The sequence below is a fragment of the Pagrus major genome, chromosome 16, assembly GCF_040436345.1.
Source record: "Pagrus major chromosome 16, Pma_NU_1.0".
Lineage (NCBI taxonomy): Eukaryota > Metazoa > Chordata > Actinopteri > Spariformes > Sparidae > Pagrus > Pagrus major.
Genome location: NC_133230.1, coordinates 16571220 through 16595291, shown reverse-complemented (window position 1 = coordinate 16595291; position 24072 = coordinate 16571220). Strand labels below are relative to the sequence as shown.

Sequence of the window (24072 nt, the reverse complement as noted above, 5' to 3'; positions counted from 1 at the left end):
CTAAGCAGTTGCACTGAACAGTATGGAGCCAGGATAGGAAAAGATTTATTCATTAATTTTAACTGTACAACACGCATAACAAAAGTATAGGGTAAACAAAATGTTTTTTCCCCAGCAATGCCATCAAACAAGTTCTTTAGTGAATCTGGAGTGTCAGTGCCTGATACAGCTGTATGTTTGTTTATCTAAGGAGTTATATGAATATCTGAATTATTTTAAAGAAACTTTCATTTTCATTCACCCAGACATACTTTGCACTCTCCACATGAAGAGGATAAAGAAAAAGAAACACTCAGTTTAAGCTCTATAATTTATATTCCTGTCATTAAGACGTGAGTGAGGATATGCATTCATACTGTCGACTGCTTGTTTCAGTCTTTGGTATGTACCCTAACAATGAAGTGTGGAAGCAATCAATATCCCTGGACTGCTAGTGTGTTTCTGCCAAACATCAGATGAAGTTCTGAGGCAGATCAGGTTGTGCATGTGTTGGTGCAGTAATGATGGACGACTACAGAGTCGCCACCACACCTTCAAATAGTTTATAAATGAAGTTCAATGCAAAATCCCATGTTAATGAAATGTAGAAGCAACCTGGCTCATGAGTTCACATTTATGCTTCCTTCTTTGAAAACTTAAAAGATTTCAGAGTGTGGACCACCCATTGCTTTGTTGCAGGATGGGAAAGACTGATGCAAGATCGACCTTGACAGCTGTTATAAAAGAGCACTAATCTGCAATATTCTCCAAAACTGGAGAGACTGGCAGTATTGCTTACTGGCAAGGATAGTCCTGGTTTAGTTTGATGGCAGAATTTCCTAAAGAATTATAGTTACACCCTCCTCTTAACCAACTAAAATAAAACAAACTTCACATGAATGCATTCACCAGTTATGGTATATTTAAGATACTAAATGTCTTTCCTTGTTGTCAATCAAGATATTAAAAAACAAACATCAATGGGACTTGGGAGAGAAGTGAATCTATAGCATGCATGCTTGACGTGGCCAGGTAAAACCGAGGTAAAATTCTTGTTTCATGTTGACTTCAGAAGGCTCTCTGGCCTGATAGCAGCTAAAGATCCAGTTGAAACTGAATATACGTTTTGGTTCTCCGATTCAATGTCACAGCTTTCTAATGACTCCATTCAACGTATGATTGCCAGAGAACCCATTCTGTAGAATCTAAGAATGGGTCATTTATGAATGTTCACTGGAACTGAACAGGAGGCAAACACGTTGAAAAGGAAAACATTTATGCTTATATTGCCACTTTAGGGTCACATTAGATTACATCATCTCTCCGACTGACTGGCTGCAGTCAAAAAAACACTGTTACACTGCAATGTATGTATAGCGCCTCTATTTACTGTGACTGGGTTTTCGGTACAGTGACACCTTATAAAACAGTCGACCAAAGGAACTACTGAAGAATAACAATTCAACACAAATACAGGAAGGAGGGCAGGAGGGAAAAATCTGTATAACGGTGCGTATAGTTTCTTTCCAAACACAGGTTTTCCGTTTGTGTAGGGAAATCTGGAGAGCTCTACTCTACTTGCTGCTGCAGGGTCTCCACATGCCTCCAAGAGTCCACAGTATGACATTTAGAAACCATATTTGGCCTGGGTCTGCCGGCGGGTTAGCTTGTTTTCTGCCCAGTTGTTCTTCAGTTCCAACTCGCGTTCCTTTGCCTGTGAAAGAAGAAAGTCGAGTAAGACTAAATCTCACACAAAAGATGCCTTTTGAAAAATTATACACTGATTTGAAAAACAATTATTTATTATTATTTATATTTTATTATTTGAGAAATTTAAACCAATTTCAAATTAAGATAAGGAAACCTCTTACATTAAATTTTAAGTGCTACAATTTTCAAATTAAAGCAGTGTGGAATCTGTATCCAGTATGCATGTCTTATTATGGGGAACAAGTTCAACAAGACACTGGTACCAAAGTAAAGAGAGATTTTGCTACTATTTAACCCTGTTTGAACCCATTGTGTAGGCTTGTCATTAACTTTTCTTGCAGCTTACTGTAAGGCTTGGGGTTTGCTCTCTACAAACAAACATGTCGGCTAACAACCTGGAGCTGAATGTGTGCAGACATGTCACACTGGGAGCGCAGATTCTTGATGTGTTGGTAAGGAAAACCCTCCTGACTCCCATCCTGCTCTGTATCACCTTCAAATCCAACTGAACAATACACTTAGTTGAAATCTGGATCCCTCCCCCTTAAATTCTGTTTTGTTGTCAAAATAATTGAAGTGTTTAAAGTAGTGCACTGACTTTTAGGGAGATATTCTCCCCATGATCAAGAGAAATAGCAGAAGAAAACACAAACTGGGTTTTTAAATGATCAATTCAATCATCATTCAATTTAAATAAAGTTACATGAAAACTGGTACTGGGTGACTTTGTGATGACACATTAACGTGTGCACAGTACGGACAAATAAAAGATTTTAGTTGTAAAATATGTATAACGCATGCTAAACGTCAGAAGAAAACATTAGGTATAGTCCTGTAAAGTGCCTCATATAAATCTACGCAAACATCCCCGCAAACACGTTGCAGTATGATTGTATAATTTGTGATTTAGCGGCACTCACCTGGTGAATGAGATATGTTATCTGATGCTTGCGTCGCTGCTGTCCTGTAGGCTGCTCTCCTTTTTTCTGCAGAAATGAAAAAGTAGACAGTACATTAAGTAAACCCCAACCCTGTCAATTGTGGGCCTCCAATGCAAGACAACACAGTGACGTAATCGGGTCACCTTGCTGAAGGACTGACGCGTCTGCTTCTCTTCTGTCATGCTTTTGGTCATCCACTGCTGGTTGCCGCTCAGCTGGTCGTCCCCTTTAATCTCCAGAAACTTCACCTCCTCTTTGCCCCTGTTCCGTTTCCCTTGCAGTCGCATGAACTGAAGTACAAAAAGAAAATGACTATATCAGTTAAAGGAAGGAAACTATAACTGAACTTACATTGTGGTCATAGGATAGTAAAAAGAAATGCAGAAATATCAAAAATTATACAGCACAACAATACAGATAGAAAAAGCAGTATTCATCTTACCGCTTCATCATCAAACATGGTTGATTGGCCAGGCTCTTCAGCTTCTGCCAGGCTGGAGTTAGGATCTTGGTAGTATGGCTCATTATAATATCCCTGTCCGAGGAGAAAAAGTGCAGGATGTTACTAAAATTCGTCCTAATTTTCTTGCTGGTTTTTATCTCTTCAATGTCGACTGTATATAGACGGTTTATAGAGGGATCTGGTTTTCTCTCAACTACCTTAACTCAATCATGTGGCTTACTTGAGCCTTTTGTGCGCTAGAGACTAATGGATATTGCGGATGGTTAATGTTTATGTTGGGAAAAACAAAATGTCACTGCTATCATAGGCTATAAAGACTAGTATGTGGCTCTGTAGCTTCTAGCTATGTTTTTGGTTGTATTATCACTCATGGGAAGTCAGTTATAGTCTGTGATATGTGAATCTAAAGCCATTTGAATGACATGTATATTTAGTTTACATTAGTCTTGATTACCGGAGGGAAAGCTTCTGGTCCTGCCATCGGCTGTTCATACTGAGGACATTGACCTCCCCATGCACCAGCTCCCTCGTGGTTCCCCCCAAAGTCGAGGGGGGCGTCGGACTGCCCGGGCTCATCTGCAGGTGAAAAAGGAAGAAGCTCTGCAGGGGCTCCTGGCTCAGGGTCTAAGCTAGGGATGACTTCGGGGAGAGGCTGGGAGCTCTCGCCCAGAGAAAAGTAGTTCTGGGGGGTTATGTCTTCCTCGTTATCCTGGTCGTCGGTGGCTATTTGTCGAGCCAGCTGCAGGGCAGCTGACTTTGCTGCAGCTTTGATGGCAGAGGGTGATGCACTTGATCCAAGCAGACCCTGAGCAGGCGTCCCAGGCTTGGGTCCTTTGGGTTCTTGACGCTTGGTGAGTGTGTGAGGAATCAGGGGTCTGTCGAGCTCCTTCACTGTCAGGTTTTTGGGCTTTGGGAGAAGGGAGGAGAGGCCCGAACCTGCACCCTGGAAGAGGACAAAATATGGATAGAAGGGGAGTGTGAGGTTAGGGAATGGATGACATAATATATTCTGTGCCAGTGATTCCCTCCATTTTAAAGCATTTTTAGTCTTAATGAGGGAGCAGAAATGTTTAGAAAAACATCAGAGCGGAGATGGCAGGAGTTAAAATCTCAGCTGGCATGGGTACCATAGGTGTTTACATGCAAAACAATCTTGATGCCAGTGTTTATTGTCACAAATAAGCTGTATATCACTTGTACACAGCTCCATAATGTGATTACAAAAAGTGAGTCCTGTTTCAGTGTAATTTGAGTGTAATTAAACCATCTTGAATAAAACATACTCGGGTACTTCAGAGAATGTAGATGCACAATGAGACATTTTACCTGAGACTGTTTCTTCTGTGCTGGTTCATCATCATCAGAGTCTGACTATGGACAGAAATACATAATTATGAGTTACAGCCTGATTAAATACCACATGAGCTACAATATGTCTAAGCAAACAGCTGATCAAACTCAGTACTCACATCCCGTCTCTGGATCTGTGGTACAGAGATCCTGACAGGTTCTGATCGCTTCCTCGGCTTAGGCAGACTAGAAAATAAGCCTCCTTTAGATGGCTGAGGATCTAGGTCATCGTTTGACGTGCTGTCCCCTGCTGAAGGCTTCGCTTTTGTCTCCTTGCTTGGTCCATAGTTTACTCCTGCCGATGCTGGCTTTTTGGGAGCAGGCAGGAGTGAGAAGAGCCCTCCTGCGCTGACTCTTCTCTGTGCTGCGGCAGATGTCGAGGTTTCCTCTGAGTCACTATCATCACTGCTGCCATAGGCGACTAAAGACATGTTTGCTGATGTTTTGAAATATTATTAATCGACTGTAACTCGTGGACATGGATAACCACTTCCCCTTGACTAGGTCTCAAGAACCCGCGCTTTCCGAGGAGCTGACTTCAATTAAAGGTAGGGTAATCTTGGATCAATACACCCACACAGATAATGAAATAACTCCCTGTTAGCTGTAGTGTCATGAAAAACCCCGCAGGTTAAAAGAGGGCCTCACAGTGAGCTCATTAAATGAAGGACTATCACAACTTCAAGCTGCTAGCTAATGTTAGCTAGGCCGCCGCAGCAAACGGTGTTAGCTAACTGACCCTTACTGGCTTCGTCGGATGAAATTCGTCTCAGATCTGTTATCGCACATAATACAACATCGGCTGAAGCAGCAGCTGTGTTTCACGCCATAAATGCGGAGCTTTTTTTAGTCCCTGGACTCCATCAAAACATTCACCTCCATCATTCGATTGAAAAAAACGGCAACTGCGCATCTTTCTGCGCAGCGCTTTCTTCTTCTTCTGTTTGTTTTCAGTCGGTAAACAACTTCAGGGCATCATCGCCCCCAGCGGTCAGAGTGTGTACAGACACCTGATAGAAAATACCTACTTCTGACATGTTTGGTGATTAGAGCCGCTGCTACACTGACTTTGTGGGTTTTAGCAAACAAATTTACATTCTACAATTAAAAGTCTACTCATTAAAGGTATATTATAAACTGATACCATCATGTTTGGAGTCAATATATTTAGACGTGACTGCATTTACGCCAACAAAACCATAATAACATAACATATATAACATAAAATAAGATTAAACTTTATTAATCCCAAAGGAAATTCTTGTTCCAGAGAATGCTCAAAAATACAGTAGCATAAGAATAAAATACAAAAACACATTAGACTTATAATAAAAGAAGTGTAAGAGGAGTAGGCTACATGTTGACATCAGTGGCTAGTAGAATAACAATAAAAATAAAATTAGATACAACAGGAAAAACAAGTTGACTACAATAAAAACTGAATAAAAAAGTCTAGTAAATACAATGATATTTAGAAGTTAAAAAAAGCCTGTCTGGCACATGATATTGAAAATGTTGCACGTGATAGTGTAAAAAACAATAAAATGATTAATGATACTCTTATTGTACCCCACACCCATTGCTACTGGTTTGCCAATGTGGGAAAGTAACAAACAGATTCCAGATTTAAAAACTTGGTATACTGCAAGATACGGACAGATACCTGGTGGCGATGGGCTTAATAAGCATTGTGTGAACAGGGTTGGCAAGGGTTCCAATGTCACGGATGTTCAATTAAATGTAAATTGGGGGGGAATACAATTTTGGTGAGGAGTGCTTTTCGGGGAACCCCTGAGCTATATATTCTTATAATTCTGGCTACAGCCCTGTGAGTGATCCACCCCAATCTCTGCAACTGGAATAGCAATTCAAAAGTATTAAGGATTAAACATTAAGGTTCAAAGCTTGATTATACCGTAATTTCTTCAGAAAACAAACAGAAAAATAATAAATACTAAATACTGTCTTACTCAGTGCCTTGGTTAAGAAAATTACAGCCTCTTTTCACCCTATTCTCTTCATTGTCCATCCATGTTTGGCATAAAAATCCAGGTACATCAACAAAAGCATATTGTTGTCATGCTTCTGTGTACTTTTTGTTCTTGGGCTGTCGTTTTATGGTTTGGGCCTCAGATTAAGGAAAAATCTTCCTGCTACAGCATTCTCTAATATTTTTAGACCAGGTGCAATTAGTTTGGGCAAGGCCTTTTCCTGTTTCAACATGACAATGCTCTTGTGCACAAATAATCCCTTGACAGGCCTGCACAGAGCCCTGATCTCAGCATCAAACACCTTTGGAATGAACTGGACCACAGACTGCGAGCCATGCACCACATAAATCTTGTCTCAAAGTCAGAGGAGAGGAGGCTGTTCACTGTATGCAGCATATTAATGCCCACGGTTTTGGATTTAAATATCCAAAAATCACATATACTTTTGGACAATTTTGAGTGAATGAAAATAGGGATAGTGATTAATATGAATGGTAATGATAACATTACCTGTTAATGGAATGATCTGTAAGTGGCAGTAATAGATAACCTGTCAGATATAGGCTGTTTGTATTTAAATGAAACATATGTGCCAAGCGCTACACTATAATTACAGTGTAGATAATATTGACTAATTTTGCAGTATGCAGTAGTTGACAGTCGTTAATCGTATAACCAAATGCCACAAACAACATTAGTATAATGCACGGAAATTGAAAGACTACTGGTGATTGGTGCATTGAAAAACTAAGCAGTTAACAGTCTAAACAGTATAAGTAAATGCTATTTAATTTCTACAAACAACAGTTATATCCTGAATTTCTGTCAGTCAAATTGTCCTGCAAATGTCCAAGTCATTGATTAATGTAGTGCTGTACACCTGCAGTGCGGCGTGTTGGCCACCAGAGGCGCCACCGAGCGGCTTCATCAGGTACTGGGGGCGCGTCTGCAGAGTGGGAAGCGGGTTTCAATTTCAAACCCAAACCGTCCGAGGGACGAGCCAGCGGCTTGTCGGATAACGTCAAAACCTACTACTTACCGCGTTTTTGGAAATTTGTAACACAATTCAAAGACAACCCGGAACAGTGTCGTTATCTTCGGCCGCGCTTACAGTTCACAGAATCCGCGGAAACAAAGTCGCCCGCCGCGTCTTCGCTCCAGTTTTCCGCGCCTGGTTCATGTGGATGACAAACCGACGCTTGGCTTGTTTGCTGCAGGTGTTGACCAATCCGACTACTGCATCACATTAAAACTACTTCTCTGTTGGAATTACACGTATATCTGACATAGCAAAGCCATTTTCTGCAAGAAGCATGCCGAGGTCCAACAGGCAAAAGGAATACAAACCTGGAGATCTTGTGTTTGCCAAAATGAAGGGGTATCCACACTGGCCTGCGAGGGTAAGCACCCGACGTAAAACCTCTCGTAGGTTAGGTGTTCATTGCATTTCGTCTGACTGAGTGTTACTTGTTTACCAGCGAGGCCTAACAGTAGTTAGCGCTAGCTACCATGAGTTAGCGTAGCTCGGTCAGCCTTTAGCTAGCGGTGCCGAGCATCCGCACACAGCTAACTAGCCGACTGGTTGCAAATGTCTTTCTGGTGATTCATCGAGCAGACGGACACCTCAGTGCCCAGCTCGGCTAGCTAAATATTGAATGTTGTTGCTAGCTGCTCTTTGCCACCAACGCTGCTTTTCATCGTCTCCCAAGGGGCCCGTTAGCCTAATGTTAACTTGGTAAAAAAAAAAAAGCTGTTAAAAATAGCATTTGGCTAACAGCACGGCGGCTAATTAAACAAGATAACGGATCTGTCACACACAACGCTGACGTTTGTTCAGTAGCAAAAACATTAGCTGAACGTTAAGTTAGGTTATCTAAGGGTATAAACACGAAGCCACGTTGTAACTTAGTCAAGTTACGTGTTGAATAAGTTTTTAAGTTGTCTTTACTCGCATTAACTGTTGCATTACAGACTACACATGCCTGCTGTCGTAGCCACATGCGTCGGTGCTTTGTAAACATCCCTATCTACCCACACTTGTTGCGACAAGCAGCTAACAGTGTTTCTTCTTGCAGCGTTTAATTACTTCCATTACGTTAAAATCTGGCTTTTAAGACCATAACGTAATGTCTGCCCGGTCCATAAACACACAGTGGCCTCACATTGCCGTCAGTGTTTCCTAATCTTTCAGCAGGAGGGAGGATGTGAACTTATAGGTCAACACTGGGTTACGTTTCCCTCGTTAACCGAGCCTCCCTTGCAGCTTTATGAAGAGTATACAACATGAGAGAAATATGGGTGTAAAAATAACTAAAACAGTTTGGCACTTTACTCTGCACTAAAGCAAACTAAAACGGAGAAATGTGGAAACTAAACAACATGTAGCCACTGACCAACACTGGCCTGTACAGTTGAAAACGAAACTTGGTTTCTGTTTTTAATTTGGCAACCATTCATACAATTACATGATCAAACATATGGCCTTCACCCATAAAAGCACTCTCTTATTATTTTATTATTATGCGTGCCTCTAAATACAACCTAGTGAATCTGACAAAACAGTTATGTCAGTATTGAACTCTTCCCTCCTTTTCTCAGTCTTATCAGCCATGTCCCATGTCAGCAGGCCACAGGCCCTGCCCCACCTATCCTGACACAGTGGCCCTATCTGGGAATGCCAAAAGGCCTGTCTGCCAGAGGCAAACGGACACGGTGCTCGGCCATCATAATAGCGCTTTCCTGTGCCTTGGTGTCTTGCTGTGCTCTTTTTTTTTTTTTTTTCTTTTTCAAAACATAAATAAATATTGGCAGGGTGTTGGAGGCTGTCAGGATGAAAGATGAGAAGTGAAGCAAAAAGTGGAGTGACCGCTGTTCTCAATGGGTTCATTAGGAGTTCAAATTGGAGTGAATTTTATAGTAGCTTGCATCAGGCTGAGCAATACATTCAGAATAGCTCTCATTTAGCGATGATGTTTACTCGATTATGTCGTATGACTGCCCGGTCCCATAAGCTTAATTTAGTATTAAACCGCTACTGTTGAAACAGTTGATTCATTAGGTAGTAGACAGAAAACTGATAAATTGATAATAAAGTCATTGTTCTAAGTCATTTATCAAGGAAGGAAACCAATATTTTCTGATTCAAGCCTCAGACTTGAGAAGATGCTGCTCTCCTGTCTTTTATCATTGTAAATTAAATGTTTTTGTCTCTGACAGTGGTAACATGAGAAATTGTTAGGGGGATTTTAAGTTTTATTTATAGACTAAACAATTGATTGATCATTTTCAAATTAATCAATAATAATTATTACAGCTTTTTTTTAAAAAAAATGCATAGTTGCCTGCTGATATTTGATGTGTTGAAAGTGCAACAAAAACATTGCTATAAATACATGTTCCTGCTCTGAATGTTTAGTTTTTTAAACTTCATTACAAATGACCTCAGTTAAATTGATCTTGTGCTCCTGTGTTTGTCACTTGATATCAGAATTGCTCTCCTACTTTAAAACTTTGGGTTTAGTTTAAATATTGAAAGAATAAAAATGAGCTTTCAGATTCATCAGCATTCTTCTTGAGACACTGTGGTCTTAATTCACAGATTGATGAATTACCCGAAGGAGCCGTGAAGTCCCCCTCAAACAAGTACCAGGTGTTCTTCTTTGGAACACATGAGACGTGAGTAATGCGTGTTGTCATTGTCAATATTTTACTAAATAATGGCAGCAATTGGAGCAACAAATCCTAAGTGAACTGATTCCTGCCAATTTTGAAATACAGGTTACTGATGTGCACAGTACATTTGTGCTTTTATTGCAACTAGAGCCCAACCGATTCTTGTCCCATGTTTGGGACTGATGCCAATACCGAAATACATCAAATGCCCCAAATGTGATTATCAGACACTTGTGACAAAGATATGTAACAGAGGCAGGTTATCGTAGAGATTAAACATGAAAGATGTTAAAACAGACACTGCTACCTGTGTGTCACAACACTATTTGAGCCCGTGACAAACTAAGGCAATGATATTTTACAACTTGGAAAACTCACTGAATTATGTTAATGTCTCTTATGTTTGACCACCACAGGGCGTTCCTGGGGCCCAAGGATTTGTTCCCGTACGATGAACATAAGGAAAAATTTGGAAAACCAAATAAGAGGAAAGGCTTTGCTGAAGGACTCTGGGAGATCGAGAACAACCCCACTGTCACGCATGAAGGCTATGAGGTGTGTTAATTTAGTAGTGGCCAGGTGTGTGCTGTTTTGTGTTGTCAGTTTGTTTTATTGTACTATTTCTGTGCCCCCCCGTGGAAGGCAACAACAGATTTTGTAGGTATATGACATGTCTTGTTAAAAAATTGGATGACATTCCAATAAAGCTACCCTGTTTTATTAATTCAAGACAACATTTAGACCTCGAGGAGTGCTCTGTGTGAGTCTAAGTCAAAATATTTGCATTTCTGCCTTCAGTCATCGAAGAAGGACAATGCGTCAGAAGGAGCAGGGGATACTGGTGGCTCGGAAAAGGCAGATGCCGAGGGCAGCAGTGACGAGGATGAAGGGGCCCTGGTCATCGACGAGAAGAACGAGAGGGGAGGGACTAAACGAAAAGCAGAGGAGTCCACAGAGGTGAGATTTACTTGTCAAGTCTGTGAGAAAAGAAAAAAGTAGAGAGCTTCAGTCACACTCTCTCACACATGTCAAACCTTTTATAAGGCGTCTCCCAAGCGGCCGAAGGATACAGAGGCGGAAGGTGACTCTAAAGTAGACGGTGACAAGTCGAACGCAGAAGCAAAGCTCAATGATGTGGCTGGACCCAAGCCAACTGCTCCCTCCTCACAGAGCGAGTCGAAAGCAGAGGCCCAGGAAAACGCTCCAGCAGGAGGCCAGCTAACAGCAGATAAGGTGAGACATGCGAGGACTGCAAAACCTGCGAAAACACCATAACATGATGTGTAAAAATATAGATGCTTATGGATGTGTATTTGTTCTCTAATGATTTGTTTGATTGTTCTCTACTGTTCTCCCTGCAGCCTGTGACAGACAGCGCTTAACAGCAACTCACCGAAGAAAACCAAGAATTGTTGACGCTTTTCTCTGGAATTTAAGCATCAACACGATTACCTGCAGGATGCCAGATTTCAGCTGTTTAATTAAAAGGAGAATTTTAAAAAACATGTTCGTATTGAGAGACAAACAAATCCTCATTTGCCATTTTTGGGATATCATATATCCCAGAAACAAAAACAAAAAAAAGTTTGCTAATCTGATTTCAAAACAATTGAAATGAGAACTTTAAGGCTCATTTATAAATGGGATTTTGGTGTGTATATATTTTTTATTTCTAAGTGCAATTACATAATTACAAAGACTGAATGCTAGGTGTCAAAAACATTTTTTCAGTTTGGAGGGAATAAACACTGAATATATAGTAAATAAAAAAAAAAAACATTTAAACCACAAAAAAGATAAATGCTCTCATTTGATGGTTTTAAATCTTAGATATTGTACAGGAATAAGAACAAATTTTTCACCCATGCTCTCAGCTTTAGTTCACAAGTTAAACGTTTTACTTACATTTGTTTCACCTAGCTTCTCAGCTTCATCTTAAATCATATATTCGCTCATTGGATACATGATAAGTTGCACTTTCAGATTTCTTTTCCTGCCCCATTAATCATGTCTAGTTCACTGTATGACGTTTTTATGCAACACAGGTTTTGTTGCTTAGGTGTAGTGTTATGCTTCATAGCAAGTGACCAAATTATGTGATTAATGTCTCCAGGTTGAATATGTAATGCCCATTTAAGAAGAGCTATTTTAGGATGAAAACAACTCACTTTGTAAACCCCTCTGTAACTTTTTATGATGATTGTGCATTGTTGAAAGCAGAAAGACATTCCTGAATGTTGTTCAGTCACAACTCGGTCAGTTCAAGGTGGAGCTGTGGCGTTTGTTGAGGGAAATTATCTGGCAAACTCTTGATTGATTTCATCGACTCAACTCTCAATTTCATGTTATTAGTTCTTATTTAGCTCACATTAATGCTGCCATTGCTTGATACTGGAGATGTCATTGTGAATTGCACTCAGTGATTGGTTGTACCAAATATGTTTCTTTTTTCAGCTCTGATTTTGTTGAACGCCAACATAAGATCAACACAAAAATTAAATTAGAGGAGTGACTCATCTGTAACACTTTTCCTACCCTCTTAACTGGAATACGAGCCTGTTTCACTTCAGTTGTCTTATTATTTTGGCCGTGAAACGATATTTTGATGTTTTAAAGATGTGTTTAATTTCAATATTTGTTTAGACATGTTCAAAATGTGGTGTTGTTATTTTTCCACTATTCAAGTTTTTACAAATGTTAGACCTGCTCACCATGTTACTTCGATGTTATAGCTTCAGTGTTCTTCCTGTATTTGGCAACATCAAGTTCACAGTTAATCAAACGATGAACCGAAGGGAAATCTCAGCTTTTAACAATGACTGCTGTGTCTAAGAAGGTTTGCACCGACCTTCACCACTGATTTCAAACTTTAATATGCTCAGTTGCCCACTCAAATCTGGAGTTAGTTCCAAGGGTATAATTTGGCGTTGAAGTGTAATTCTTGGTTTAGCTTTCTCTGTTACTTTTCAGAAGCTGTCATTCATCTTAATCTGCTGCTTAGTTTACTGTTGTAGTTGCCATTTAATAAACATGTCGATTGCAAAGAAAACCTTGTTTTTGTCATGTTCACATTCAGTAAAACCTTTTTGTTTATTGGTCATCCACTTTTTCGAGTCATAAAGTACCTCCAAAACCAGATATTGTGCAGAATACCATGCTCACAACTGAAGTTTCAAGCAGGGGGAAGTCTACTTTTATTTTTCAGCCCAACCAGACCTAATTAATCATTTCACATCTCATTTTTCACTCTGTTGCAAATGTATGAAACTAACGGTGGCACCTTTTTGTGTGTGTGTGTGTGCACTTGTCACAAATAATTTGCTCCCCAGAGAGCCTGGCGGCACAGTTGGGGGCTTTAGGACACTATAGCTGAACTAGTTTTGCCGTTATGTAACAAGTCCTGACAGCTTTGAATTTGTCATGGGGTTTGGTTGAGTAGGATTTTTTTGAATATGATGCTGGAGACTGAAGTGCTGGACCAAATGTTTTTTAAAGCATTGATTTGTAAATGTACTCTGTAGCAGCTGGTTCACAAGATTAATGACTGCTTACATGTACAATTGTAGGTTTTCTCCTGTCTTGTTGTGTATAGATGCTATAAATATCTCTCAGCCTTGTCACAGTAACACTACAGTATTGCCTGTAATAACTCACTGTATCTGCCTCTATGGTTGCACCCAACATCAAATCAGGGCCTATTGCAACAACCAACCAAACCGGACTTTACAGATGGATGAACTGTAGTGGGAAATACATTTGAGTTTTGTAAATAGTTTCACTCAACATGTAGACAAAACATCCTAAATCCAAACAGGATATGGCAGTTAAATTGCACATGAGCATGAAAATCTGTCTTTGTGAGAAAATACATTTCTATTTTATTTCAAATGAAAAACATTTGAATGAAAAAATATTAACATTTATCACTGTCAACACAATTTGCACTTCTGAAACAGACACTCAATATAATTGCAACATATTGACAGGATTAAAACAAAGAAAATGCATTTGCAAAGTCGGTTTAGAGTTTCACATACTAAAGCTTTTGTAAAAACTGAGCCGAAACAATTGAAAATACTGATATATGCTAAAGGATGTTCCTTCCATTTTCCTTTTCAATTTTGTAGCACCTGTTTTTTAAAATTTGTATCTTCAAATATCCCTCTTTATCCCTAAATATTTCTGGCTTTAAACACACTGAAGTGCACAGGGGGAAAACAGTGAAGGTCATCTTTGTGTTAGCTTGAATCCTGCCTACAAATCAACCCCTCATCTCTGCTGTCCAACTGATGCATCATTCGGCCACTGCGCATGCGTGCAGTCAGGTCTCACCCTCCTGTCCTGTAGGGGGCGCTGTCGGCTGGTGCTAGCGTCGGTATCAGAGCTGCTGCATGTGACTTTGACATCAACAGAGGGTAAGATATTCCTGCATGTTACGTTAATATATCGTTTATTGTTGAAAGAGCGCTTTTTATGTGACACAACATGTAGGAGTCCTAGTGTGTTTGGAAATATAGCTAACGGCGCAAGTTTAGCCGATGTAACACAACGTTAATGATAGCTTCCCCGAATGCTAACGCTAGCATAGCTTGTGTTGAGACAGCAGTGTTGTCGAGAGACGGAGCACCTTTTGAGCTAATTTACAAGCCTTGATTTGTTTTGTTTTGTCCCTGCAGCACAATGAGGCTGACCACTCTCCTGTCGATGGCAGCCAGGGTTGTTGTGCCCAAAGATTACCGCTTCGGCACCAACAGACCGTGGACGCCGGCTGCCAAGAGGCTGAACCCTCCGGGGAGGAAGAGGAGAAAGGTTTTCGTGGAGCCTTTAGCAGCAGAGGACTGGTCTGTTTTCAGAGGGGACACGGTGAGTAAGTCATAAAACTCCAAGGTCCTGTAGATCTTTGAATACTTACCATTAAAGTGATGTAGACAGACCAGACCAAGTTAAATCACTGCATGGCTTGGCCTTATTATATGTTCAAGGTGTGTGAAAATGCCAGTCTTGTTTTCTTCTTTAAGACTTCATCCTTCTAATTTAACCTAGCACTGTGTAGTTTTGGAGATGAAATTCAAACTCTAATGTTCACAATATTAATGTGGTAATAATACAAACTCAGAAATATTTATTTTTTTCCATAACTGAAAAAACAAGCTCTTCTCAGTTGAAAATAAAGTGGCAGGGTCCACCACATATAAACAAAGTAAAACTTCGAATGAAATTGTGTTGTGCTTTCAAGGTTAGTTTGTTTTTGAGTTTATTCAGTCATGAAAGCAAAGAGAGTTTGTTTATTTAGTTTGTTTAGGTGTAGAAAAAGTCAGTCAATGAAGATCTTTCTCTTCTGATTAAAATTTCTTCCCGAAAACTACATCGTGCACCTTTAAAGTCAGATCTTGAAATGGTTAAATCACATCTAACTTAGGTTCAAGTCAAAGTCTCAAATCCTGACTTTTTTCACTTATTTTTGTGAAGACAGGACAGCAGCAGAGATCAGAATTAATAGATTATAAAGGTCTAAGTGTAAATTATCTAATTTTGTCAGACTTCTTTCACTTGGACCAACTAAAACATTGAAGTACAGTTTACTTGAATATATGAGGCATTTATTTAGAAGGATGACCACATTCAGTACATTTTTTTTAGCTCAGAAATAAAAATATAATAAATCAGAAATTACAATTTTTGCTTCATGTTTGACAGTTTCACTGCCATGGGTACTATAGTGATTTTGGTGTAGACACAGCTGTGCTAATCAGGATTCAATAGATTAATTTTTCTTCCTGATACCAATTATTAATCATCAAGGAGACTGTACAAAATTACAATTTTGAGGTACTTAACTTGAGTATTTCCATGTTCTGCTGCTTTGTAGTTCCACTCCACTAAATGTATTTGATAACTTGAGTTACTAGTTACTTTGCAGTTTCAGATTATTTTGTGCTCTGCGGCTATTACTTGTGATGTGTAACTAATCAGGTAGTGTTGTGGGCGGACACTGAGTGAGACCATAGAGTAGTGACTACAGACAAAGAAAATATGCTGCATCAGAGCCAAATTAATTCATTTTATCGGCAACCAGACACTTAGAAAATTACAGATAATGATTATTTGAAAATGCTGAATATCGGTGCCAATAATAAATCTCTCCCTAATGCTAATGTCATAAAAGGTGATGCATGTTTGCAATAAAGGCATGAAGATGACTTCATGAGTATCTGGTGGATAGGGCTGTAAAATGTCTTTGGCCAAATCTGGGTAAACAAAAGTGGTTTATGAAAAAAAGTGAACGGTTTTGTACATATGTCTGCTTTTTTGTGTTTCTCAGGTTGAAATCCTTGCAGGGAAGGACAAAGGAAAGCAAGGGAAAATCGTCCAAGTCTTCAGACACCGAAACTGGGTCATGCTAGAGGGACTGAACGTAGTAAGGAAGCGATATTTTCCTCAGAGAAAACTGGATAGAAGTGTTAGATTTTGCTTATATGCTATTTAGTTCTTCTTCTAAGAACATTAGAGGCAGCTTCACCTGTCATCAGTATATAACGTCTGTTTTCTTATATTACTTCAACATACACCTTAACAGACTCCTGACATGAAGAGATGACATGGCCAATATTCTCATTTGAACAAACAGTAACGTTAACAGTTACATTTTAATGGTCCTGATTTTGTAAAACACCATGCATTTATTTTGTAGCTCCACCAGATGGAGCCAGTGTCTGGGGCCAGGTTGCTACTGCTGACAAAGCACACTATATAAAGCCATTTGGCCACCACCTGTTGCTTAAAGTTGGATGACTGTGAACAACTGTCTTTTGTCTTAGCATCACAGGTACATTGGAAAAACTTTGGATTACCGTGGGACCTACATCGCCAGTGAGGCTCCCATCCTGCTCCGCGACGTCACCCTGGTTGACCCCTCAGACAGGTACAGTAAACCTGGCTACACTGCAAGGTTACATTACATTATTGTTTCTGGAGCCCGAAGAAGCTTGTGCTGCTACTTCAGAATAGTTTAAAAAACGATCCTGTGTTATTTACAGTAGATAAATGAAAGTGATCTCTGGATTCACAGCAGATTGAATATGATGTGTGTATATTGATCATCCAGGAAGCCCACTGAAGTTGAGTGGAAATTCACAGAGGAGGGCGAGAGAGTCAGAGTGTCTCTCAGAACAGGTCGAATCATCCCAAAACCTGTCTTGGAGCGACGCGATGGCATTGTACCACAGCAGTGGAAAGGTGAGAGTGTCTGTGAGTGTTTTGATTGGAGGGAGATTCTTTTCAGTAACCAGTTTATTCCACATGTAGCTCAGAGTCAGCACATAAAACTGGCTGAAATTCATTTTTCCAGCCTGTGCAGACTTGAGTACTAAAAATATGTCTCTGTGTGATTCAGTTTGATTGTTTTAAACACATTTCTTTTTTAACTAGAGGACACAAGGGAAGTCCAATGTTTAACAACCCTCTGACGTAATTGTACTCCTGCTGTATGCTTGAAACAAACTTGTTTGTACGACGTGTCGTCTGACCACATCTGAAGGCACAGGTGTTTATGGGGTTCTCAAACATCACACTCACAGAGAGGGGCAAGATTAGACTGTTTCTCAAAGATATTCGGTGTGTCAATTGTACATACAAAAAGTGAAGAATGAAGAGTAAATGCTTGAAGGAGAAATTAAAATCCTGCCTAATTGCTCATCTCCACACATTGTCTAATCATTGCATGAAGTAGGCATTAATGTGGAGTTGCTAACTTTGGAAAGGTAAAAAATGTGTCTGGGGCTGGGGAAGTTTCAGACCAGCCACCTTTCGTTTTTTATTTTTCCGCCCTCTGCAGACTTGAAATTCAAAAATAGATTTCAGAGTTATTCGGTCTGATTGTTTTACAGTGGAAGAAACGTCTCTTTGTGAAGTAGAAGCCACATGGAGAACAGCCTTCCAATTTGCTTGTGCTCCCTGTTAATTCTTGTTTTTTGTTAAATATTTTTCTTTATTTTGACACTTTGATAATGTTTTTCCAAAAACTTTGTCCAACAAAGCCTGTGGATCAATAATATTTCAATTAAAGGTGCGAAAAGCAATTCTTCAGAAAGATTTGATTGTTGAGCCTCATTCCAGGTCGACAAATACCCAAATACCATAGCAGTATTTGATGACCTAAAAATGAGATTCAACAATCAACTTTCATACAAATTGTACCTTTTAATTGTTCAACCCTTAAATTGTCTAATGAAAAAATAAAATAAAATGAACAAAAAACTAAAAGATTATATTTTTGCCCTCACAGATGGCCCCAAAGACACCAGTCCAGAGGACACTCTAGAAAAGACCTATGTACCGTCTCTGAAAACCCTAGAGGAGGAAGTCATGGAGAAAATGGGCATTCAGGAGAACAGGAGGAACCGAAGGTCCTACTGGTACTGACCAGAGATAACAGAGACACTCAGGCCACGTTGTGTTACAAGCTTTCACATGGCCTTTGGAGACACCATGGAGGCGACATGTTAAAAAGAGAGCGTGTGAGGATGACATGAGTAAGGCTTATGTATGAAAATACTGGCGCAACATACTTGTTATCAAGGAAACGATGACTTTGTGAAGGTGAAGCAGATGTTCTGATAACAGACCTACAATTGTTTCCTGAATGTGTACAGTTTCAATCATTCTCTATTTGAAATGCTATCAGTTTGTTTTATGTTCTTTTCTTTGTAAGTGTGAATAAATGTCACACATGAACTGATATAATGACTTGTATTTTGCTTTTTACCTGAGTTAACTTCACGTTTCAGTAGAGGAACTTGATATTCTTATACGACAATGCCATTTAACCACATAACTATGATATGAAAGTGCAAGAGTTTTTAGTCTTTAAGTGTCTCTTGGCCTCCAATAGTTTACAAAAAAGCAACAGAGGCAGTTTAATTTACTAAACTTATACTTTAACACTGCTCTTATCAATATTTTTATATTAACAATGGGTCAGATGACATGGGTTCCTTCTAGTGACAGACCCCCTGAGAATTATAACACGACTCTGAAGTTCACTTCAGCCCTTAACTGGGTGTTTTACCCTTTTTCAGCTCATTGTTTTGTTGTTATTGCTAACAATAACAGTAACTTCTTACTGCACTTTAAAACATCAGTTGGCCAAACACGACTCCATATGAATGATAATGTTTCCCCTTGAGAATGCCAAGTGTATTTTTTCTGTATGTTAATGCATTGTTTACAGCTTGTTGTGCCATAATGATAGTAAAAAAAAAAACATTGCCGGTTTAGATTTACAAAACTTAAAGTTTTGGCTTTAGTTTAAACACATAAACATACAGTCATGATTTCCCACACCAGGCAAATAGTTGAAAAATGTTCACCGAGCCGATATAAAACATTAGTAAGTAAAGTTAGATAAGAAACAAACAAACAGACAGAAGGAGTAAGCTTGTATTATGAGAACAGCAGTGGCTGCTAGTTCACAGAAAACAGAAGCTTCTGCCCCAGTGAGAATAAATCACTAACATTAAATGTTAGTATAATACTATACAGTCTGCATGATTGGAAAATTATTCTTGGTATTGGCAGAGTTAACAATGGTAATGGTTGCAGCCTGTTTGGATTATTCATAAGGCTGAAAATAGTCATATTATTTTACAGAAGCCCAGACATCAGACAAATGAGTCCCTCTTTCCAAAGAGTGGGAAACAGTGAGGAGAAGGAAATGGCTCGGGAGGAGACTACACAGACTGGATAGTTTCAACAAAGTTTGCACTCACCTCATTTGACTTTATATAAACTGGCTCTGCATGTTGTTCCTGTGGTGTGTGACGGTTTTGGCATCAGGTTTCAAATATGACCTCACCCTTGAATTGATGACCAAGTAGGTATGTCTGCACGATATAAATGAGTTCACAGCAAAATGAAGTTAAAAGTTGTTAGTTATTAGTTGTTACACTTTTTTTAAATCTGAAACGTACATGAACTTCTTTTTTCAATGTTTTAATACTTCCTTTATCAAAGAGTTATATCTACAGGTTCATCTTGCTTAGTTTGGTTCCTACATCTCTAGTGTTTGATCTATATAGCCAGTTAATTCTCCCAAAGTCAATCCCAGTAGTAACAAAAGCAAAGAGTGTTGTATTCAAATCATTTAAAAAGAAAACGTATGCCTTTCATACACATCCCACAAAGTAAATAGTTTAGGTGAATTTAAGCTTAAAGGACAAGTTCACCAAAAATGTTGTTGTTATCTACTCATCCTCATGCTGACAGAACGGTCAAGTTTCGTAGTCAACAAAACATTTCTTGAGCTTCATGGCAAAACAGTGCTGCAGCATTCTCCTAAACAAGTGAATAGAAACATAAAATGGCCTCATACAGCTCGACTGGTGTAATTCAATTCAGTCTCCAGAAGCCCCGAGAGCCAAGACTGAATAAAAAGACGTCATTTTCACCTTTTTTAAAGCCAAAATCTGAATGACCTAATTTTGGGGTGGATTCATCCTTTAAATATAAGAATGTTCAAGGAGGCTTAAAGGACCTATTTGTAAGAAAAAAATATATTTGGGTCTCACTCCCAACTCGTCAAAAACTGACGTTTTGGGATGGTGGCCGACCCGTCCGTCCCAAAGTGCCAGTTTTTTCTCACTGATACTTTATCTGACTGAAGTTTGTGCGAGGTAGAAGTCATGGCCCCATCTATGGAATATCTGAAGTATCCGTAGCCTAACATTGCCGTGTATTGATAAACCAGCGGCGCTGTCCGTGGTGCTGGAGTAGCATTTTTTGCACTTTTTTTTGCAGTTTTGTCTTGATTCTATAATATTCTCTATACTATATACTTTATATATATATATTCACTATATACCACAAATACTAATTTCTGTCCTAAATTCTGTAAATACAGAATATATCTGATAAATAATTACTTAAAGCTGCTCTGTGGAACATCTGGGCATAAAGTTGCATCCTTTGGACTGTCCCGCAAAATCCGACCTGAGATCTTCACAAACAGCCTTATAAAAGCAGCTGAGAGAGACGGGGCAGGTCTAATTTTTCAATCCGTTCACCTATGGCCAATAAAAAAGTGATTAATACATGTAAATTGCTACAAATTGTTACATAGAGCCCCTTTAAAATAAAATAGAACAAATTGATGAATATCTTCCTACTGGAATTATATCCTTGAGTGAGGAGAAGACATTAAAACATTTAGACCATCAAGAAGGGAAATACAATGTACTGAAAATATAAGTGAACAGTTCAGTACATGCAGAAAAAAGTCAAAAGCAGCAACTAAAAGATTGATGATTAGTCATAAATTTGATTGTTGCACTGGGAGGATCTGGCTTCATGACTCAGTATTTCTGAGATCGTGGTTACAGCCTAATTTTAATTGTATTTCTCACTTTTAAGAGCTGCCACACATCCAGCAACACTTGCCCTTAAAATAGCCCTTCGTAGCTATAAATACCCAGTTTTATCTGTATCAAAGGGAAGCCCAGTCTCCTGTACAGCACATTTATCTGTGATATATGAGCGCGGCTCTCTATGAAGTCTCTTTTTCCTCGCTGGTTAGCCACCAGTATTGATTTACTGTAAGACTAACTTTACTTGTTGCCAGATCTCCAGCTGGAGAAGCAACTAACTTTGTTGCCAGGCAGTGACACAAAAAAAAACGATGTGTCACAGATAATATAACTGAGTCAAAATCTCACAGAGGCTCTCTAAACCCTAATTTCTGGTCAGTAGCATCATGCAGAAAGCATGGCAAGTCGTCGGTTTGGCCAGTTAGTGGATGAGTGCAGCAGTTTTCCCAGACTCGTCCCTCCTGAACCAGTTTGCCTCTGCCACTCTGCATCCAAGAGGGAATAAAAGCAGCCAGTCAGCGGAAACAGGGTTTTGAGGTTTTGCTTTTTATGGGAGGAAAAATGATTCAAAGGCTGGTCGCCTTCTTTCCTGTCATTGCGTGAGTGTTGTATGGATTTCAGTCTGGGGATTACAGCAAGGTGAAGCGTAATATTGGTGAAGTGGAACCTTTGTATTACTTCATTTGTCTTTAGTTTTTCCATACGCACACACAAAGATTTATGGCCTTCTTAGCTTGTGCAGAGCAGAATGAGTTTTAAGAATGGCCGTCTTGTAATTTCCATTTTGCGGTGAGTTGACAGCATTTCTGGTAACCCAGTTAAATGAAACCACTGAACATGACTCAAGCAGAATTAAGAAGACATAAAAATAAACTGCAGGCTCTGTATTTTAGCTGAGTCACAGCTTGCTTCTCAGCCACGTAAACTAATGAATACCACCTGGAGGTGTAGGTTGCACGTGTCAGAGTCAAATTCACTCACAATGGTGCTATTCTTTCATATAAAAAAATCAGATGACAGTATGTACTGTTTAGAATAAGTGCTTGTTTTCACCTGGTGCTGTCTCTGTCTTCACATGATGGACTGGTTTCAAGTTTTTTTTTGCGCATATTTTGTTTATAAAGATTTCAGAAACTCACTCCTGCTACATCAACGACATTATAACCTCCTTTATAGAAACAGGAAGGTTTGTGATTGCTCAAACATCTCCAGAACATCTGAAGACACTTTAAAACTAAATTTGAGTGTTGCTCCTGACTCACTTGATGATCTAAGCTCAGCTACAATATAATGATAGTGTCTAATTATAGGCTGGTTGTTTGAAGGCTGCTGGAAAATGTAACGCTAGCCTGTATGCAGGTTTGAGGCATGGCTTGCATGCATGTTGAACTATGTTTGGACTAATTTAGTCGCTCTTGGTGGATTCTTATATCTGACCTCAATTTGTTACGGTAAGGAGCTGAAGACGAACATAGATCACTGCTCTTACTTCTCCTTTTGGATCTTAATTCCCTCATCAAGACTTGATTTATGGGCTTTGTTATGAATGAATTAACTCACTTTATTTGCAGACCTGTACTTCACAGAACAAAGGCTAAAATACTAGTATAAGGTAGCATTAGACATTTCAGAAATGTCTTTTAAAGGACTACTAACTTTTTGAAAAGGAAGGAAAGAGTAAATATATCATGTAACCATACAATAATGTAACTAAGTATATTACCAAGTATATTAGCAATAAAATGTAAAGTAGCAGTAGTATTATATTATTGGATTATTACATTTATCAGTATTGATGCTTAGAAGCATTTTATTCTTGTAGCTGGACTTGGCAGAGCTGATTTTAAAGTAATCATACGTTTTGTGTGTAAAATAAATGACTAATAAACATCATCTGCAATGTAACCAGTAACTAAAGCTGTCAAATAAATTCAGTGGAGTAGAAAATTACAATATTTCTCCCATAAATCAGGTTGAGTGTAAACAAAAAAGTAACATAAAAAGGAAATACTGAAATCATCTCACATGATCTTTATCATCAGTTTCACTGGTTATTGCAGATGTTCAAATTTATAATCTTTGTCTGAGACTTCTCGTCCATGTTGGCCTAAAGTGAAACTATGTATGTGGCTAAAGCAGCGGCCAGTGTGGCCACAAGAGGTAATTACAGGATAACTACACACTGAGTTTCCTTTCCTCAAAGCTGGGGTTGGTAAGATTGTAGAAACCAGCAAGAGCCAGTTAAATTTTGAAAGTATCCAGCTGAAAAAAACAACTCCCTCCCTGACTACACAGACGCCTGTGGCCCTGTAGCTCTTGCTGGCCAGCGGTGAGATATGTTAGCAGCTAATTCGCTACGTTCAACGAGCTCTTGTAGCTTTTTTAGTCTAATAAAAACAGAAATCAATAAATCAATTAAATGCCACAGTCATATAAACACAAGCGAAAAAAGCCGTCATGAGTGTGCCTCAGTCCAAAAAGGCAACCCAGCAGGACAGCTCCTCCTTACTGCTGTGTGTGTGCATTGTGCTAGTAGCGTTAGCCGCTGAATGAGTCTGTTGCTGCGACAATGGCTCTGTTCTCTGAGTCAGGGGCAGTGTGCTTTG

The 24072-nt window shown here is 39.2% G+C and overlaps 4 protein-coding genes across 4 annotated transcripts in view; 3 read left to right on the top strand and 1 right to left on the bottom strand.

The window, feature by feature from the left end:
- Positions 1 to 21: 21 nt before the first annotated feature.
- Positions 22 to 5353, bottom strand: prcc (proline rich mitotic checkpoint control factor). The gene is made up of 7 exons (XM_073483017.1): positions 4563 to 5353; positions 4420 to 4464; positions 3548 to 4036; positions 3073 to 3165; positions 2774 to 2920; positions 2610 to 2675; positions 22 to 1693 (listed from the first exon to the last, which is right to left on the bottom strand). The coding sequence occupies exons 1-7, from the start codon at positions 4872 to 4874 to the stop codon at positions 1607 to 1609; spliced, it is 1239 nt and encodes a 412-aa protein (XP_073339118.1). The 5' UTR covers positions 4875 to 5353; the 3' UTR covers positions 22 to 1606.
- A 2038-nt stretch (positions 5354 to 7391) lies between these two features.
- Positions 7392 to 13155, top strand: LOC141010151 (hepatoma-derived growth factor-like). The gene is made up of 6 exons (XM_073483016.1): positions 7392 to 7834; positions 10033 to 10109; positions 10523 to 10661; positions 10905 to 11063; positions 11151 to 11339; positions 11468 to 13155. The coding sequence occupies exons 1-6, from the start codon at positions 7748 to 7750 to the stop codon at positions 11486 to 11488; spliced, it is 672 nt and encodes a 223-aa protein (XP_073339117.1). The 5' UTR covers positions 7392 to 7747; the 3' UTR covers positions 11489 to 13155.
- Positions 13156 to 14433: 1278 nt separating this feature from the next.
- Positions 14434 to 18848, top strand: mrpl24 (mitochondrial ribosomal protein L24). The gene is made up of 6 exons (XM_073484511.1): positions 14434 to 14521; positions 14783 to 14969; positions 16429 to 16524; positions 16925 to 17028; positions 17212 to 17342; positions 18391 to 18848. The coding sequence occupies exons 2-6, from the start codon at positions 14787 to 14789 to the stop codon at positions 18525 to 18527; spliced, it is 651 nt and encodes a 216-aa protein (XP_073340612.1). The 5' UTR covers positions 14434 to 14521; positions 14783 to 14786; the 3' UTR covers positions 18528 to 18848.
- A 4738-nt stretch (positions 18849 to 23586) lies between these two features.
- LOC141010278 (brevican core protein-like) overlaps positions 23587 to 24072 on the top strand; it is a 38233-nt gene continuing 37747 nt past the window's right edge. Inside the window, exon 1 of the mRNA XM_073483155.1 lies at positions 23587 to 23626. Within this exon, the coding sequence (XP_073339256.1) occupies positions 23587 to 23626 (40 nt within the window). The remainder of the gene's footprint in view (positions 23627 to 24072) is intronic.